General features: G+C 42.5%; 1 protein-coding gene across 3 annotated transcripts in view; it reads right to left on the minus strand.

The window, feature by feature from the left end:
* The window catches only part of LOC148036329 (Radical SAM superfamily protein), a 90,484-nt gene extending 69,956 nt beyond the window's left edge, over positions 1–20,528 (minus strand). The window contains exon 1 of one of the 3 annotated variants that reach the window (XM_087678331.1): positions 20,246–20,527. In XM_087678331.1, coding sequence (XP_087534457.1) covers positions 20,246–20,352 — 107 coding nt within the window. In that variant the 5' untranslated portion in view covers positions 20,353–20,527. Of the gene's footprint in view, positions 1–20,245 lie in introns of all 3 variants that reach the window. The other 2 variants (XM_087678329.1, XM_087678332.1) reach the window with 2 other exon arrangements.
* Positions 20,529–20,962: the final 434 nt, after the last annotated feature.

The raw sequence follows: 20,962 nt of genomic DNA on the forward strand, positions 1-20,962 counted from the left end.
AAAATTGGGGCTTTTTCCAGATGTGGAAAATTTGATGCATGACAAGCAAATTTGTCTCAGAAATTGCAAGAATTTGTGACATTTTGTCCCCAACATTTGGGGCTTTTCATGTACATGCATAAATTGGGCTGAAATTAACCCAATTTCTCGACATTGAGGCACATTGGACCCCATGCAATTTGGGGCTTTTGCGATTGCCAGTTGGTTGCCTTGAAGTTCATGATTGATGAGGAATTCAAGGCTACTTTCTTGCTTTGCACTCTACCAGAGAGTTGGGATACATTCAGGACTGCTATGAGCAATTCTAATGTAATCCTTTTGTATGCTGATATAGAGAGTGCTTTACTTATGGAAGAGATGAATCGGCAGAACAATGCATCCAGTAAGTCTTCCAGTGCTTTGTATACTAGGGGCAAATCACAGCAAAAGGGCAAATATAATGGCAAGGGACGCAATAAATCACGTGGCAAAGATATTGAATGCCATCATTGTGGAAAGAAGGGTCACTTTAAACGTGACTGCTACAAATGAAAGAAAGAGAAAGGAAAAGGCAAGAAGACAGATAATAGCAAGAGAAGAAGGACAGTCAGCCTAAGAAGAGCAGTGTAAAAATTGAAGAGGTGAATGTAGTCACTCATGATAGTGACAGTGTGAGTGATGTACTTTTTGTCTCTTCACATTTTGGTACACATGCTTTGCTTGCAGATACAGATGATGACAGGCATACCCGGATTCTTGATTCAGGTGCTTCCTTTCATGTCACCCCTCATCGCGAGTGGTTTTCCGCCTATACAGGGGGTCGACATGGTGTTGTCCATCTTGGGGACAACTATGCATGTGAGATTGCAGGTATTGGCAATGTGCAGTTACAGTTTCAGCATGGCTCAGTCTTTACACTTCAGCATGTACAACATGTACCTCAACTCAAGAAGAGCTTGATTAGCACAAGGTAGCTAGATGATGATGGTTTTCATACTGCCTTTGGTGATGGAAAATGGAAAATCTGTAAGGAATCTAGGGTTATTGCCAAAGGTTGCAAGACTGATACTTTGTATCCACTTCATATATCTAGTGTGCGTGACCATGTTGTTGCCGTGACCGAGCAGCCAAGCGTTTCTTTGTGGCATGGCCGGTTGGAACACATGAGTCAAACAAGAATGAAAGTGCTTTCTCATTTGGGTTACTTGCCTTGTCTTTGTTATGCTGATTTTGAGCATTGTGATCATTGCATTTATGCAAACATGCACAAACGTCACACAAAAAGTCTCTTTCTTTGAAATCTTCTCCTCTAGAGTTAGTGCATTTGGATGTATGTCAAATGCCAAGATTATCTTTAGGGAAAAAAATATATTTTGTCACCTTTGTCGATGATGCTACACAGAAAGTATGGGTTTATCCTATTCGTAGCAAGGATGAAGTGCTTGACAAGTTTAAAATTTTCTTGGCATTGGCTGAAATCAGACAGATAAGACACTTAAGTGTCTTTGCTCTGACAATGGTAGGAAATATGTGTCCAAGGCCTTTCACGCATTTTGTGACAGCAAAGGGATAAAGAGGGAGCTCACTGCCCCTCATAATCCACCCAAAAATGGAGTTGCAGAGCGTATGAATCGGACCATACAGGATAAGGTCCGTACGATGTTGTCTCATGCTGCATTACCCCATGGCTTTTGGGCAGAGACTATTATGATAGCCGTTCACTTGATTAATCGGTCACCAGACAAGTCTTTGGGGGGGGGGAGGGTTCCCCAAGAAGCGTGGTCAGGCAAGCCACCTTCGTATGCTCATCTGAAAGTGTTTGGCTGCAAGGCTTTTGTGCACATTCGTAAAGAAAAATGCAGCAAACTTGAGCCAAAGTCTTGTAAATACATTTTCCTAGGATATGGTGACAAGGGTGAAATGGGGTATAAATTGTGGGATCCCGAGAAAAGGAAAGTAGTACGCAGCAATGATGTTATCTTCCGGGAAGATTGCCTGCACAAACAGCCCGAAAAGACTGAGGAGGTCCGTAGGGTTGTATTCCGGGAAGAAATACCTTTTGGACAGCAAAATGTGCCCACTGTACAGCAACAAATACCTGCTGTAAATGAACGTGTGAATGCAGGAAATGATGCTGGAAATGATCAGCCAGCTATTGCCCATGAAAATGAGAAATTACATGTGCAGGAACAGCCAGGAAAGCAAGCTGTTAATGCTGATTTGCAGGCTGAAATGCCAGGACAGCATGCTGAAAATGGAAATTTGCAGGAACGGCTAGCAAACAATGACCATTGGGTTAGGAGATCATCTAGGGCTACTAGGCAACCTGACAGATTTGTTCTTGGTGCAATTAATGTGGCTGAGTATGTCATGTTGACAGACTGTGGTGAACCGTCTTGCTTCAAGGAAGCAATGAACAGACAGGACAGTAAGAAATGGTATAAAGCCATGCTGTCAAAGATGGAATCTCTTGAAAAAAATGGCATTTGGGACTTGGTGCAGTTGCCTAAAGGGCAGAAAACCCTTCCATGCAAATGGGTTTACAAGATGAAGGTCACTTCTGGTTCCTCACCAAAGTACAAAGTAAGATTGGTTGCAAAGGGGTACAAGCAGGAGCATGGAATTGACTTTGATGAGATTTTCTCTCCTATAGTCAAGATGACTACATTGAGAACCATTTTGGGCTTGGTTGCAGTTGAGGATATGGAGCTCATACAAATGGATGTAAAGACTGCGTTTTTACATGGTGATCTACATGAAGACATATATATGTAGCAGCCTGAAGGGTTTGTTGAACAAGGGAAAGAAAAAATGGTATGTAAACTCAAAAGGAGTTTGTATGGGCTGAAACAAGCACCAAGAGAATGGTATCATAAGTTTGATACATTCATGCAGTCCCAAGACTTTCATAGAAGTCAAGAAGATCATTGCTTGTGCACCAAGAAGGCAGCAGATGGCAGCCTGATTATCTTGGTTTTGTATGTTGATGACATGCTGATTACTGGTAGGGATACTCATGCCTTGGATTCATTGAAGCAAAGTCTTCATGGCAGCTTTGACATGAAGGATCTGGGTGATGCAAATCACATTCTTGGCATGCGAATACTCAGAGATAGATCGAAAGGCTTACTCTATCTATCTCAGCAGGAGTATATCTCCAAAGTTTTATAGCATTAAAATATGGAAGGGGGGAAAACAATTGGGGTTCCATTGCCTATTCCCATCAGCATCATCCTAACCCACTGCCCAACCAATGCAAATTGGGCTTGTAGCCATGATGAGAATAATTGGCTGTCCATTCTCATAATTTGCTCTCTTTAGTGTTGGGGCTGAAATCAATAAGCTCTTTAACTAAATTGGGCTTGTATCCGCAGTGAGAATAATAGGCTGTCCATTCTCATAATTTGCTCTCTTTAGTGTTGGGGCTGAAATCAATAAGCTCTTTAACTTCTAAATTGCCTTCATATGTTGCTTCCCCAACCAAAACTTTTGCCCTTTTCTCAAGAGCTGATATAAACTTTCAGCCACATGACACATCATCAAGAAAGGATAAGGTCAACTGAGGAATATACTCCCTCAAAACTTTATGCATAGCATTCATCATATACGCCACTAAATTGGTTGCTCCCTGTGGAAGCGTACACATTCTAACCAATCCAAGCGATGTCTTCATAGTAGTGATATCTCGGCTTTCCAATGCAAACTAGAACTGATCATATCCTGAATATAAATCACCCACAAAGTAAATTGCCTTGCCTGCAAATGCTTCTGCGAATTCATCCACTATCGGGCCTGATCCAACATTCCTTATGGTGACTTTATTAACTGGTTGCAAATCCTGTATAAACCTCAAAGAACCATTCTTCTTTGGAACAATGAACCACCAATTCGAATATGGAGCTGAAAAGGGCTCCAAAATCCGCATCCTGATCTTCTCATTCAAAAGCTCCAATAGCTTAGGCAAATATACCCGAGGCATTAGAATAGGCTTTAAATTCCATGGCACATGAGGTACTGTAAAGATCACCATAGGTGCAACTATGGTCGGATCAACACATCCAATTTCATCTGGCTGAAATGCAAAGGCTTTTCCATGCCTTGCCAAAATCTGCAAGAAACAAGCTCTTTCTGTAGGCAAAAGAAAGCTCGTATCACCAGTTTTCAGCTTTTGTAAAGTTTCACTTGTAAATTTATGTCCTACTCCATGTGGACCCCGTAAACTAGGCTGTTGAGTCACTTTTTCAACCAACCCATCACTTTCACGTGGTAAAGGCAAAGCCACACGCTTAACCTTCTTTGCAACTGTTTTGTGCTTTGTATCCACCCTTGCTTCAACCCTGTTTTGCGGCCCATATTGTAGCCCATAACATTCATGCTCAACAAACTCTTGAATAACTTCATACATCTTTAAAGTGTCAACATAAATAACCCCTTTTTCTACCCTATTTTCAGCATTAATTGTTGCAGAAATTTCAGCCACTATATCAACATCAACCAGCCCTGAAATACCTTCATTTGCAGCCATCAAACCATACGTCTTCAACTATTTTTCAGCCATCCTTCATATTTCTTATCAGCCCTGCACATGACTGAAATATTCTTAAAACTGCCAAGACTAGATGCTGTCCATTCCTGCAATCCAGACATAAACACAGTTTTCCCCTTTCTTGGAGGCATAATTATCTTCCTAGAGGCACTGCCATAGCTTCCACTTACAGCAGTGCTGTCTAAAAACCCTTAAACTCTCATGCATTAGGTGGCATAGGATTATCCCGCAACCTATCTCGATTGCGAGAATGATTTACACAAACAGTGAGAAACTGTACCGCTTTTGTATTGTCTTTACTCCGAACCCGAGCATATGAAGAACCATCATCCAAGGCTTTTGTTTCCAGCCTTGATTCTGAAATATAGGACTGCCCCAAAATCACCAGATAACTACATGAATCCTACACAAAAAAATGATATTCATCCCTAACATCTCCAATAGGTGACAGGTACATTCAGACAAGCTGCATAAAGATCCCCTGATGAATTGTTTGCTGCTCGCATGCACCATCCCGGATCTACATCAATTGGCCAACCTCTATTCTCATACAAGCTGTGTACCATAACATTGATTTCAGAACCTTGATCCAAGAGAGCTATGCAAGGCGTCTCTCTTTCTCCCACTTTAGCAATTGTCTCTGTTGTAGTGCGAGCCCAATACATTCGTGAATAATGACTGCTTGGAATAAAATGAGCATCTTCTTCTTCATGTGCTTGTTGATGGATATCCCCATTATACATAGCCTTCTCTCTATGCTTATTGTTGTCCATAAGACCAATTTTAGCCACAAGCTTGCTGTCTACACTCCCATTTAACCCATTTTCAACATCAACCTGCTCCAAATCAGCATTACATGCATCCCTATGAAGTAGTTTCTCTATGCCTTTGTCAACCTGCATCAATGCTTGCAAAACTTCACCATCAAACTATCTTTTTCGTTTCAGCATATCAATGATTGCATCATGAAATTCATGCTTCACGATTCCAAGAACTTCGCCAAGTGTGAATTCCACTCTACTACCAAGTATGCGATCTTCCAAGATTTTTTTAAGATTTGTAACAGACTCAAGATCTGATTGCAACCTATAACCGGGCTGCTTGCCCCTTTTCTTCCCTTCTTGTTTCTTCTCTTGAGATGCATTCTCCATAACATGCTCAGGTATGGCTTTTTCAGCCTCTTTCTGCTGCTCCATTTTACTTCATATTATGCGTTTAGATGGGCCTAAAGAGGAAGGACCAACATTCTCCTCATCTCTTCTACTCTTTTCTTCCACAAGAGCTTCTTGATTATGAACCTCAGTCAAATAAGCATAAGCTGAAAATGAATCCACTCCCTTGTATACTCTAACTTACATCAATCAATTCAAACTTTCTTGTTTTGCCCTTTTCCATGCAATCTAATGCTTGCATCCAAACGCGAGATTTTACTTCAGTCATGCCTCCTTTACGAGCTTCATTAGCCCTTTCAATTCTCAACCCATATGTGGTTGCATCTATGGCAACAAATGTTGTCTTTGCATCCATATCTTCCAACCTCTTCTGCATGCCACCATTTCCAAAATTTGGCTCTATTGGAAGACTAGTTTCTGTTGAGTGTATTTTGCAACCTTTCCAAAAGACTAACCTTTTTGCTTCCGCTTCACGGTAGGCTATACAGTCTTGCTTTTCATGCTGTAAACTATCACACCAAATGCATCTCCTCTTGTATCCTTCTCTGTACGGCCTTTGGGCTGTTGCCCGGTCCTTCTCTTCTACCTTGGCATCCAACTTTTTACCCTTTGCATAGATTTCTATCAAATTCAGCCTCAAATCACTCATGCCCTTGATTAATTCATCCACAGCATCACCTTTAAGAGCCGAAACAACAAGTATAGCTAGTTGTTCCGCCATAGCTACAAGCGCCTTGGCTGCAATTTCAGCCCCCTTCTGAGCACTAGCAAGTGTGGTGCCTGTACCCCATCTTAATTTCATCCACTCTCTCTTTACCAGCATATGCACTGCCTCAATTACATTAGCCCAATCTGACTTCAGCCCCGTTTCAGAAGAGGCATCTTCTAAACGATCAGTTAGCTTCTCCTGCAAAACCGGATCTGCAGCCTTCAAAAACAAATCAATTTTCTGACTCTCCAATGATTGCTACTCATCGGTATCCAACTACGCATACCGACTTTCAAATTCACGGAGCAAAACTGTGGCAGCCAACCCTTTATTGGGCTTTTCAATCCAATCTATAAATGTCTTTTTAGTTACCAATCCTACATCTTCCAAGAAAAACTCTTCTCTTAAAGCTTTTTTAAAAGCTGTCCAATCAGCATCTCTTCTATGTAACTCATCAATCCGATCATGCAATGCATGCATGGCCAAATGAGAGAAATACCGAATCCATTCATACTGCAATACCCCATGAAACAATATCTTTTCTTCATACAACCGAATGAAGACCAAAACATTTTGACCCTTAAATTGCTTCAATTCTTGTCACATTGCCTGCAATGCATTCACAGCTAAAAAAACAATTCTTTCTCCTTCCTGCCGAGTTTGCATCTGCTGTTGTAACAACAACTGTTGTTGTTGTTGTTGTTGCTGCAACAAAGCAATCATCTATTATAAAGCATCATCACCACTTGAACTTGCAAAATCCCCCATCTTTACATACTTGCTGCTGACTTTCACATCGGGTTCACCACTGTCAGAGCATTTGGGATCGAAAGTCTACCGCAGGGATAAGAGACAACAAAGTGAAGGGAGATTCAAGGAGAGGAGTAGACGAAAGAGAAGATGTAGAAGAATACTCACAGAGGTGAAGCCTGTCAATTTATTTCTGCATTATAAGATAATAAAACTCTTATAGACAAAAATATACATAAAACAATACCTTCCTCTATGCTGCTCAAACCGCCAATCCGATGCCTCCATTGGCTCCGAAAGGGGGGTAAAATAATAGGACACCTGCCCAGAATTCTGCCGGATCACTCCTTCTTCATCTCCCAATTCAGAGTGCTATTCAATGCCTAAAAAATGCGATCGCGCGTCACGCGATTTTGCCAATCTTTCTTTTTACATAAAATCCTCCCAAAATGACTGAAAGCTACATGTTTTCTTTTACATATTATCCTATTCTAGAAGTTGTCTACAATTTTTGGATTTTTACAAGAGATAATATCTAAAATATCAAAAATTGACTAAACTTGTCCAAAAATCTAGTATTTTTGAACCATTCACACTATGGACACTAACATTAATGACTAATATGGCATTCGCTCTCTAGATCACTAAGGAAGCCGCATTCTAGAGTTTTTCACACTATGTGCATATAACAGCACAATAGCGTACGCACTCTTGCCGCAGTTCTAATACCAATTTGAAGGAAGAGCGGAAGTGCCCAAATATTATGCGAGACAAAGGAGGTGTATTCAGCAATAGAGAGTGTACAGAGAGAGTGGAGCCTCAAGATGGGTGTATCAGGATCGTACACAGAGAATAAAAGAATGTATTTATACTTAGGGTACGGTACACTTACACCCACAAGAGTGCGATCACATGTATACGTAAATTTAAACACCGAAGCAAGAGTAAAAGAACCTTTACACCCAACAAGTGGCCCATCAAAAAGAAGTGCATAAATATACATATCGGGTTCAAGTGTAAAAAGGACCCCGTTGCCATCTTGTAGTGGTGGTGGGCAAAAGGGCTCCTTGCATGGTGCAAGTATCCATGTAGGACTTCAAAGACAAGCAATTGTGGAGGCGACTAGAAAACTCACACGCTTATTTATTTAGTGTGATGTCCCTTTCAATGTGGCCACAACATGTCAATGGAAGAAAACAATCACGGTAGTGAGCCGTATAAGGTGTGAATGGGAAGGCTCATCCGCAGATGCATTATGCACATAGGAGCTTTGAAGAAAAAAGCATCCATAGAGGCTCGATGGGAGCCCTTGAAGGAGACATGGGTGAAATATGGATGCATAATACTATGCAATGGATAGTCGGATATGCGCCGAAGGAATGTTTACAATGTTTTGGTATCTTTATGCAAAGGCACCATGTTCACTGAGGCCATCGATGTCTCTGCCTCGAGTTTTTCCATCATAAGAGCTTTCATTTGGGAGCACATGCAACAAGTCATCATGGACATAGAAGTCCAAAATGTGGTGCAAGTGGTGATAGATAATGGAAGCAATTGTGTGTCTACGGAATGTATGCTTGAGGAGAAGTTTCCTAGCATAGTATGAACTCCATGTGCATCCCATAAGAAGCATAGTAAGATTTGTGAAAAAGAGGCCATCTGTCACAAGCATGTTTTGAGCCAACAGCACACTTCAGCTATTGAAGCCCTCTGCTACTAGATTTGCTTATATATTTATTGTATTAGAGAGCTTGACCCGTCTAAATTTAATACAAACCATTGCATGCTAGGAATAGCTCACATGGAGTGAGAGAGAGTCTTCAAAGGCTCTTGCTTTTACGTGCAATATTTTAAATGAGAGTTAGTGGGTTGAGGCAAAGGCATTGATAAAAAGTCTCACTCCTATTTACACTATATTACGCATCACTGATATGAAAGTAAGTACTTTGGGCCTTCCATATAAGTATATGGATAAAATTGGCGAGCCCTTGCTTCGCAAACAGCTTTTTGCTCCAAGATAAGTAAGATATTGTTTTAATTTTTACACATTTAATTAATTAGTATTAACGACTCATGTGACTGGTAACTTTTATTTTGAATCTTGATAATCTAATGCATTATGCAACCTAGGTAATAGATTCTATAATCTATTGTCCACTTAAACGTTGATTTTGCAACTTGCATATTAGCAATTATCAATTACTTAACCTCAATCTCTTAAGTTTGAATAGAAACACGTTGCCATTCATGTCCTCTCGCAAGATTGTAGTTCAGGGCCTGTTGAGAGGAACTGGAGCAATTGGGCTCTCTTCCACACGAAAAAGGAAAACAAGCTCGCAACTGCCCAACTGGAGTGTTTGGTGTTTTGCCATTGCAATCTCCACCTTCTTAAGAGGACTGCTCTATCTCATAAGCCTTCACAGGTAAATTGGTAATGATTAATATTATGTATAATTAACTTTTTAACCTTGACACTTAACATTGCTTGGAAGTTGGATTGTAAATTGTGATATGTATGAACATTAAACATGTTGAATCTTCTCTCGTATCTTTATCTTGTTCACCCTTACAAGTAAATGTTGACAAGATTAATATAGAAAAGATACGTGACATCCCGGAGAAACCATAGGAGGAGCAGGATATTTACTCCATGCTCTATGAGAAGCTATCGGTACCGGTGCATAAGACTCGTGCACAAAGGAGAGCTGGAGCCACTAGAGCGAGGGCCACACATGGTCGTGCATCACAAGCAGAGTCAGAGCCAAAGTCTGAGACTAAGGCTAAGACTGTTTCATCAACTTTTCGATTAGGATCCTCGAAGTTGGGCGAGAAGATGGTGCACAGATCCTCGGTGTCCGGATGAGTCATGACTCATGATACATAAGAGTCTGTTTAGCATTGCAGACTATAATTATCAATTGTTCATTAATGTTGATACTTATTACTCAATAGTTACTAGAGTCTAGAGACTAATACACAGTACTCAGTACTCACTAAACTTTGGAGTTTTGACAAATTATTCACATGACATAGTTACATGTATCATTGTATCTTGATTTCACTTATTATGCATCTTGTTTCACTATTCTTGATTTCACTCTCCACTATTCTTGATATCAATCTTCATTGCTCTTCAGATCATAGATGATTCATGAGTCATAAATTATAATTCATTTTGTTGCCTTAAGTTTTGAAAACTTAGTCTTAATTGTGTTAAGTTGTCTTAAGTTTCAACCATTGAGCCTTGACTCCTGAATCTTTACTCATGAGTCGTGACATATGTAATGAATCATGATTTCAATCATATGACATGAAGACTCAAAGTTTTATATGGAATTTCGGCACATGTTATTGTAGACATTGATATATTTACATATCTGTATAATACCGTATTTATTTAGTGTACAATCCGAAATGTTGTTTTCTGGCTTTCAAAAATTACCTGAAACTCTGAAACTTCGATTTTTGCCGTTTCTGTTTCTCCCATTTCTAAAACTCCTCCATACTATGACACCTAGCTACCTCTCTTTAAATCCCTTCTTTACTTCATCTTCTCTACATTTCTTTTCAAATGGCATCTCCAAGTTTGCTCTACTCATCATAAGCTTAAGGGTCCTAGCTAACCTAAAGTGATGTGATAAAAGCTTGGTTTATGCAAAAATGCATGTGGTATATTGTTTCAAAAGCCATCTTGCATATTTGGATGCCCTCTCCTATTACAAATGATTGGGATGAAGACAACTATGAAAGTAGTACTTACTTGGGAGACAAATGATACTCATGCCTATTCTACTCTTTTCAAATGCATCTCTTAAAAAGTCCTACCAATGGTTGACTCTTGCAAGTCAACTTCAAAGTGTGAAAGAAGTTATAGGTTATGTATGAGGCTCCATAGACCATGCAAGTTGTGACCCTCTATGGTCAACTACACACTATTAGGTTTGAGGCAACTGATACAATTTAGTTATTATTTGTTCAAGTGACGCCGATATGAGATCAGCTTCGGCACTATAAGGGAGCACCTCCTAGCTCCCTCACCTCGCAACATCGAGTCGTGCATGAAAGCGTATTGATAGCACAAGCCCTCACCTGCGAACCGTGATACTCTATGCCTTCGGCTTGTAATGTATAAAGTCCCCTTTTATGAATATGAGCTTTGCCCTCAAGATGGGCCATTCTGCAAACTTTGGTGCCGTATAGTATTGAGGTGTCTGTGTTGAGTGTGTGATGGGTGTGAGTTGGGAAACAATGTTGAGATGCGAGGTCTTGCAAGATGTCTCCAAGGGGTCGCAGGCATGCCCCCTGAAGGATTCCAAGGGCCGAACTGTCACACTTGGTGTATCAGAGCCGCCCTCATGGGTGGCATGCACAATCTCTCATGTTGGAGATCCTGGGCTAAGTCGCGTTGGAATGGTTTCAAGAAACAACCCTTTGAAGACCCTAAAAGTGTTGTTTGAGAATTTCTTTTCTTTTCTTTTTTTAGGCTTTCTTGATGAGTTCTATGCTTTGGAATATGACAAGCAAGGTTTGATGGAAAAGTTGGGTTATATGTGTGAAAACAAGGCAAGTGCCCCCCCTCAAGTAATAAAAGAGTTTGAAGCTAGAGTGAAAAGGAATTCTAAAAAGCAAGATGATTTAAAGAAAGAGTAAAAGAGTGTGAATGGCTTGATTGAAGAGTGGATTGGGAATGTAATGGAGATGGGCAAATGGGAGACCCTTGATACGGAGAGCGAGTTGAGAAGAACTGGGTCCATGTGATGATTTGTGTGTTAACGACGCCAACAAGCCAAATGTTGAGTTGGAAAAGAGTGAAGCGTTGGTGTGTGATGGAGTGGATGAGTTGGAGTGCTTGTCCGGCCCAGCAAGCTTAAGTGTGAGTTGGAAAAGAGTGAAGCGTTGGTGTGTGATGGAGTGGATGTGTTGGAGTGCTTGTCCAGCCCAGCAAGCTTAAATGAACTGGGACCATCTATGCCTTGTGGTGATGCTGTGGGGTATGAGCTGTGTGGAGAATGAAGTGAGGTGTTGTATGTGTGGATGACTCCTTGCGCCAGGAGGATAAACAAACGGGCAACCCTATTGTTGAAACTCGTGGTGCCGTGAGTATAAATGAATGTGCCATGTGTATTGAAGAAGAAGTGAGCAGGGTTGTGCACATGGGAGACTTGTTCAGCCACGAGTATAAAGAAACAACGGTGACTTGTATAAAGAAAGGCTCCTTGCATCGGGAGGATAAAGAAACGGCTGCCTGTTGTGGTGAAGAGGTCAAGTGTTGTGTTGGGAAAGACTCCTTCAGCCGCAAGTATAAAGGAATGGCAGTGACTTGTGTTGAGGAAGGCTCCTTGCACACGTGTTGAGTGCGTGTGGGTGCGTGTTGAGTTGGGAAATGGTGTTGAGACGCAACACGTCACGGTCTTGCAAGATGCCTCCAAAGGATCGCACGCATGCCCCACGGAGGATTCCAAGGGCACCATCACAGGCACATGAAATCCACCTTCCAAAAGCACATCTTATGGGAACTATTCTCTACAAGCTTCCTATGGAGCTTGATGGTGTGGCCAATACCTTGCAAGCCTAGACAATGGCAACACCTAGCAATTATGAGCATATGTCGTCTATGTTGCTTGAGCATGGTACTTTTTTGAATTTTTAGGAAGGCTACTAGCACACAAGAAGCTTTTTAACTTCAAAGAGAGGTAATGGTGTTACCATTGTGGCAAGAAGAGATCTCTCTAAAAGGAATGCAAGATACTAGCGGCCCAATGGAAGAAGGAGAAGAAGAAGAAGAAGTATAAGGATTCCTCCAACAAGTCATCATCATCATCGTCTCCTTACAACTCTAACTCCAATTCAAGTCCTTTGGCCAAGGCGAAGGCCTAAGCTATAAAGGGCTCCTCTTCTACAATGAAGACAAAGGCTGTCAAGACCTTCTCTTCCACCTTCTAGCCATAGTGTGCTGGCATCCCGCACAACTCTCCAGTTGTGAGAGGGGGTGGTAATGGGGCATCTTAGCCTCATTGATATGCAAGTACAATGGAACCAGAGTGCATATTCCCACACACATTAGTCGTGCAGATTTTGCAATCCTAGAGTCGAGTACGCCCACTGTTGAGAAACCCTTCACTTACAGTTTGCGTTTTTGCGTTTCTGTGTTTTCTGTTTAGGGTTTGCAGCCCCAAAAAGGGGCACCATCCTAGACTGACTATTCCTATTTATGGGCCACTCTCTCATTCATTCCTCACGGCTGATTCATTCAGTCTGTCACCTCTTCTCCCCAACCTCTCCACTTCCCTCACACCCCTTCAGGGGGACATTGTAGTTCGTGGTTCGTGGTTGTCTTCATCGTCTTCCTTGTGCTATGGCACCCTTGGTCCCTTGTATCACATTCACTCCATGATTCGGAACTTCATCATTCCATTCATCTAAGTTTCTTCTCTCTTCTCTTCTCTTCTCCATGTTTGCCGAGTTCACTCCGTGTTCCTCCCCGCAAACCCTACTATCTCACTGGAACGTCATCTTTTGACATGGTATGAGAGCTGGATCTGCTCACCTAGCAGCAAAGATCCTCCACTCCAATGAAGGCAAAGACCGATGGCAGGTTCATCATCCACTTCTCTTCTTCTTCCGCTGCATCAACATCTCATTTTTGCAGGTTTCAGGTGTTTCCAGCTTGCTGCCTACACCCCTTTCGCGGAGGACATTGCAATCTCAGCTGTCCCTTGCTGTCATCTACAATCTGGCGCATGTTTCCAGCCTTCCACCCACAGTTTGCAGCTGTTTACAGCAGAGCGATTGTTGCTGATCACTCTCCATTCAGAAAACAATCTCGTTTTTGCAAATTTCAGGTATTTCGGCTTGCTGCCCACACCCCGGATACAGAGGACATCGCAGTCCAAGCTGGCCATTGCTGTCTACAACATTTTGGCACCTATTTCCAGCCTATCACACACTATTCGGAGCTGATTTCAGCATATTGACTACTGCTGCTGTTTTTTCCCGTGTTTTTAGTCTTTCTCTCACTTGCTGCCTATGTTTTTAGTCTTTCTCTCTCCTACAGGCTGTCCTACCTGCGTTTTTAGTCTTTCTCTCTCCTACAGGCTGTCATGCCTGCGTTTTTAGTCTTTCTCTCTCCTCACCTGCGTTTTTCTACTGGTTGCAGCTCACTTCCAGCCCTTCCACCCCTTGAGGAAGACATTGCGGTTCGTGCTTCACACTACCCTCACACCCCTTGAGGCGGACATTGCGGTTCGTGGTTCATGGTTCATGGTGGCTAACCTCTTCCTTCTTCAGCAAGACACACTGGTATCCATGGCTTCTTTACCAACAGATGACCAGACTACTAGGTGCTCTTACGTGGCATCACCAGACACACCACCGATGCTTGCCGACTTCGACCTTTGCTCCCCACCCCTCCGGAGTATATGTGTCTTCCACCAGGCACTCCTTGTGCCACCTCTCCTTTCTGGGCCACAAAGATCGTTCTGCATCTACTATCAGAGTACTATGCTCAAGGCAATAAGATGCATCCGATGCGCACTAAGTCCTTTCGAGCACATAGAGGATCAATTGGCGCTAACCTCCTGGAGATCGTCGCAATGCTAGCGGCAATCTTCTCCAACTTATTTTCACGTACAATGGCTTCCACGACCTACAGATCTATAGTCCGCTCCATCAAGAGACAGTGATTGTTTGATACCGTCTCCTCGTCAGTCTGCTCCTTCGAGAGACAATGGCTACTCAACTCCTTCCTCTTCTTCGGCTACCCAGTCTGCTCCACTAAGAGACAGTGACTGTTGCCCACCTCTTGCTCATTCTGAGCCCCACCCTTCCCCATCCTCGACTACTCAGGTTCGAGAGGCTACCTTTGGGAGCTCTTCAGCACCCCAGATACCTTCTTCGGCACGACCGCCGGTACTTCCTTCATCATCAGACATTTCGAAGTCCGTGATCCATGAGTTTTTGGATTCCCTATCTACTTCAGAGGGGGATTCAGAGGGGGATGTTATTTCTTTGCCCTCGGAGGGGGCATCTACTTCTTTGAATTCAGCGAGGGCCCCTCCACCTCCCACCTTAGAGGGGAAACCTACTCCACATGAAGTTCTTCACCCATCCTCTACTTTCTTGGGGTGGATGTCTTCGACCAGTCATCTCTTCTATTGATACCCAGGATCTTCAAGTACCACCTAGATCGAGACCTCTGAGGTTCAGCAGCGACTTGGAGACGAGGCCTTCGTATTCCTTCCAGCATGGATGCCTGGAGCTAGTGGCTTCTCTCCAGAGGTTGAGTTTCGGGTTCTTCAATTCACTCTGTCTATTGTTCTTTACTGCAAGTTTCCTTTCAAGTGGAAATCTTGGATCTTAGGGATTCTTTACATCTTCTTCCTCCTCCTCTTCTTACCTTGGTCACTTGGTTAGCATGGAGCCACCTCCTGAGATCAAGTACGGGCATATCCTTATGGTTCTCGGCACCACACAAAGTCCAACATTCCTCCTATTCATTGCATGTTTTCATCATCTATGTACTAGGGCTTTTGGGCAAGTGAACAATTTTTCCACTAGGGACACTGTCCAAGTGGCACCTGCTGCATGAGCATTCTTCAGTATGTAGCATTGCATCTCCACCTCACTCTTCTCTTGTTCCCATTTTTGGGCCTAAAAGGGGGTGTTGAGAAACCCTTGACCCTTCACCTACAGTTTGCGTTTTTGCGTTTTGCGTTTAGGGTTTGCATTTAGGGTTTGCAGCTCCGAAAAGGGGCGCCATCCTAGACTAACTATGCCTATTTATGGGCCACTCTCTCGTTCATTCCTCACAGCTGATTCATTCAGTCCGTCACCTCTTCTCTCCAGCTTCTCCACTACCCTCACACCCCTTCAGGAGGACATTGCGGTTCGTGGTTCGTGGCTGTCTTCATCATCTTCCTTGTGCTACGGCACCCTTGGTCCCTTGTATCACATTCACTCCATGATTCAGAACTTCATTCCATTCATCAGAGTTTCTTCTCTCTTCTCTTCTCTTCTCCATGTTTGCCAAGTTCACTCCATGTTCCTCCCCGCAAACCCTACTGTCTCACTGGTATGTCATCTTTTAACACCCATTGGCATTTTCATCTCGTAGCAGAGATATTTGGCCAAGTGAATTTCATGCCCCATGGACCAAGGGTCCAAGTTGTCCCAACATTTCTCGCATACGATGATAGACATTACTACTACATGCACCTAGTTGGGTCCCTAATATGGCTTGTAATGCCCAACCTGATATCTTTTTTGCAATTACCATCTTTCATTCATTCATGTAGAGACCTCTTCAACCTATTGGCAGGTCATTTTGCAAGTTTTATTATACATACAGGGCACCCTAACCCTGGGATTTTGTATAGAGAGAGGGTTCTTGCTAACACACTGGACAATTCATATTGAGCTACTACAAGAGATCTACTACAAGTTTTTTATTTACATTGGGATCGAGTGCCATTTCTTGGATCAACAAGCAACAGTCTACTATTGTTCTTTTTTCCACAAAGGCCAAGTATCAAGCTGCTTATGTGACTGCCCAAGATGCTATTCAGTTTAGAAGAAAGATGGTTAAGATTGGCTTTTCACAATTACAACCTACATTGATTCGTAGCGATAGTCAAAGTTGCTTGGCCATAGCTAGGAATCTTGCATGAAATACGTTGAGATATAATATCACTATGTTTGGGAGCACATGTAGCTAATATCTTGGCATAGACTCTTCCACTATCTACGATTTTTCATCTTTTGCATCCCTTGGGAGTTTAGGCAAATCAACAATCTATGAGGTGTTCTTAGTAGTCGCGCTCATCCCCTAGTGGTGAGCCCTACATTGGGTCAATGCATGGACATTAGGAGCAACTCTTTTTTGTCATTTTTTATCTTACCATCTTTTGTCCATATTTTTGGGCTTCATCAAATTTTTGGGCCTGGAATATCACTCGAGATATTTTAAGATTTCTTGTCTATTTATAGACACATCAATTAGTTTGTGATTTTCACTTCCTATTCTACCACTTCTAGCATCATCACTATGGAGATATGCTAGGGTTGTGCTAAGAAACACAAAAGTACAAATACGACCAAAACACAATAACTCAAACAAAAATGCAAAAATGCAAAAAAGTAAAATCTAATGAATGAAGTAATGTTGATTGTAAACGAGTGAATGTACACAATGCTCAAGGGCAAAGGAGTCCGATAGTCGATACTCTCATGGGAGTAAGGGAGATGTCAATGTGTCATCCATCAAAGATGGATCTCGAGTGTAGTAACCACCAATCAAGTAGAGGATAAAGAAGTGCTATAAACTCAAACACAACCTAGTATAAGTAGTCAAGTATTCATGTTGAGAGGGGCTGGAGGAATTGGCAACATCAAGGCAAATTGGGCAGCAGCCAGTGGAGGACATAGTGCAAAACGCAAGTACAGCAACACAAAAACTCCACCAGATCAGGCCAACAGCAGATGGGCAGCTCCAACAGCACAAAAACTCCACCAAATTGGGCCAGCAATCAGATGGGCAGCTCAAACAACAACAATTGATGGCATCAACAGGCTCAGAACAAACGCAGCCCACCAGATGATGAAGGGCAGCTGTACGATGTCCAAGGCAGCAGCTCGAGATGGAGGGCAGCAGCCAACTGAAGAAGATGGCAGCCACTGAAGGGGGAAGATTGAGAGTCCAAGGGATGGGGTAGAAGTCATGACAAGGGATATGAGTGACCTAGCACACACTCTAATTATAGAGATGGAACCCGCCAAAAAGTGGGGAGTTTGTTCCTTATCAAGGTTTAATGTGTAATGTGAGTTGTAACACACCTTTTCCAGCTTAATGCTCATTGCATCTATGCATTGTAGCACGTGGAGGGCCTAATCATTGTATACAGCTTTCATCTAGTATTCACCTTGCTCGAGTGATTTTCTCCATTGCCATCTCACACGACAAGGACAAACCTCAAGTAAAAAACCTTATTACACTAACATTCCCATTTATTTGTAAAAGGCCTAGAAGAAGATAACCATTGCCATTGCGAGACGGTAGGATCTAGGGCAGTCTGTTCTAACACTGCTTATCAAATACCTTGGTCCCTTTGGGATGAGACCTTTTGAGTCAAGTAAAGAGTCTACTTATTCTCTTCAAGCTTCCATGTTGGACCTAACTTCACTAACTTCTAAGCAAGGGTGCTAAGTTACCAAAGATCTTAGTCTATGTTAATTTGACAATTAGTGCTTCGTTCCTTCAACTCTCATGAAGTCCCAAACCAAAACTCAAGATAATCAATTCAAAATATGAGATTCTACAAGGTTTTACAAGAAAATTGGCTCAAAAAGTTTTACAAAAGAGGGCTATGGGCAAGAAACCCTTTCATCCTACATTATCACTATTATTATCACTTTCCTTGACCAAGCCATAGCCATCCTCTTTGCCTCTAACATCAACGATCATCAACATCCCTACAGCCTACATTTTATTCTTCTATCTCACAAAATTCTCTTAGCGCTCTTCAAAGTTCTCCCTTTTACATTTTGAAGAGGGAAGAAATATACATATTTAACACTTCCCACTTACTTCCCAATCATTTCCTTTGCATCAAAGTTGGCCATTCTCGTTACCACTTCATTGCATTTAACTATGCTTTCCCAAAGCATAACGTCCAAATTGTTTGTATGCCATAAAATCATTTTTTGGGTTTCTGATTTGAACCTATTGAAGCCTTATGTCTAGAGATAACATAAGTGAACAATTCAAAATGAAGCTTTGAATTTCTTGTGTGGCACTCAGGTCATATTGATGGGACCTCTAAGCTTAACTACCTACCTCTATTTGTGAAACTCTAGTCCCAAAGTTTTTTGAAGGTTCTCTCTTTAGTCACTTTACAAAGGAGGCAAGGACCAATTCACTACAGCCGCATAGTTGAAGACAATCATCAAAATAGCAAGACAATGTGCAACTAGTGGCACTTTGCCAAGCCATAGTGCCTACCAATAAAATTTCCAAACTTCAAAGTCAAGGGCCAAAAGGCACAAATCTCCGCAAGCCCATCTAGTGCACTTACAAGCTTTGAATGTCATTTCTCTAGTTTATCAATGGTGAGGCAGCCATGGATTTTTGGTTTGGCAAGCACCATGTATATCAACAATGACTAGATCCTATTCCAACAAGTGTGAGCATGGTGCTGAGTTTGGCACATGCCACAAGGACACATTAGTCAATCCATGATAGTCACAAATGGTCTCTTTGTGCAACTCTCTATTCTAAGAAGGTTGCACAAGTCAAAATGCCTTAATTCTATGCAAAAAATTTGAGTTTTTATAGCATAACATGAAATTTGAGATAAGCCACCTGAGAGTTAAGGGTCAAGGTCTATTACGACACCAATCTTCCTTTCTCTTGCTCTTTCTCTATCGAACACATCTATCACCTTTAGATATCTGAAAGGTTTGCACCTTGAACATCAGTTTTCAGCTCAAATTGCCTCTTGGCATTTCAGCAGCCCTCACAAGAAAGCAGAATATCAACAATATTGTTTAATAATGATTATGTCATCAATAGATCTCTTCCTTACACGTCACAACAAATGTTGCAATGATGGGAAGCAACGGAAGCAAAAAGACAGAGCAGCTGTAAACACAAGGAACCGAACAAAAGAACAAGAACACATGAACTCAAAAGTGATGAACTCAGGAAAACGGAATCCATATCCCAAGGCACAATAGTGTGTACAAAGGCACAAGCTGTGGGCAACCAGCAAAGTGCTCCCAGTCTCCCCCTCTCCAACAGCATTCAGTGTGCTCTAATCAGATTATTGTGAAGTGGAGAAGAGGCTGCCTTAAATAGGCATAAATAATACAAAAAAAAGAGCAGGTGGACCAGTATTAAATGTGTGCCTCCTTAGAAATGAAATGCACTTAGCTCCTACTCCGCACAGCCACGATATGTACATCACTAATAAACCTCATAGCTATCAATCAGCAAAGAACATCAGTTTAATGATGCTTTCATAGATATCAGCAAAGCAGACAACATATGTTGATAAGACACCATGAGGGAAAGCCGGATGCTCTACTGGAACATACCTCCAGGTAGATTCGATGTGGAGGGGCTTGACACCCAGAGCATCTAGCTCTGCGCGAAGGGACGCCTCGTCGAAGATGGAGAGCCAGCACCCGCCTCCCTCCACCATCCTCGTTAATCGCAGACAGGCTCAAAGTGACGCGTCGTAGCTACGCACACCAATCGTGACACACGGGACGCAGTATGTGACACATATAAGGGAGGGCCACCCTGAGCACTATCTCCCACGGGGTCCTCGGGGAGTTGGGATCAACGCCCTTCTCACGACCACAGCGCTGACGTCGATTCCTTGGGCAAGTAAACCCATCCGTGTTTGGTGAGCCCGCCCACAATCTTAAACTCGTCCAGCCGGAAAAGTATCTATCGATGGTACTTCTGATACGTATCTGCGCATGTGAAACTGGATACGCCTTAACTCCTTATAATTGGGAGGGGCCCAGAGAATGTGCCACCGCCAACGAACAAGGTGACGTCTAATCGTGTGCGCATGCGAAGTCTTAGATATCGCGGCGTTCATCGTTCCTTCCGTTCTCGTTCTCTCTCTCTCTCTCATACCCACAATAGCTGCGCATCCCTCAGCTCGGCGTCTTCATCCCTCCCACAATTCAGCGTGAAGACCCTCCCACAGTAGCGTGCGCATCCCTCGCACAGCTCGCACAGTAGCGTGCGCATCCCTCAGTTCGGCGTCTAAGACTCCCTCCCACAGTTCGGCATCTTCA

The sequence above is a fragment of the Lygodium microphyllum genome, chromosome 5 (genome assembly GCF_053477565.2).
Source record: "Lygodium microphyllum isolate KBCC chromosome 5, Lygodium_microphyllum_v1.1.10, whole genome shotgun sequence".
Lineage (NCBI taxonomy): Eukaryota > Viridiplantae > Streptophyta > Polypodiopsida > Schizaeales > Lygodiaceae > Lygodium > Lygodium microphyllum.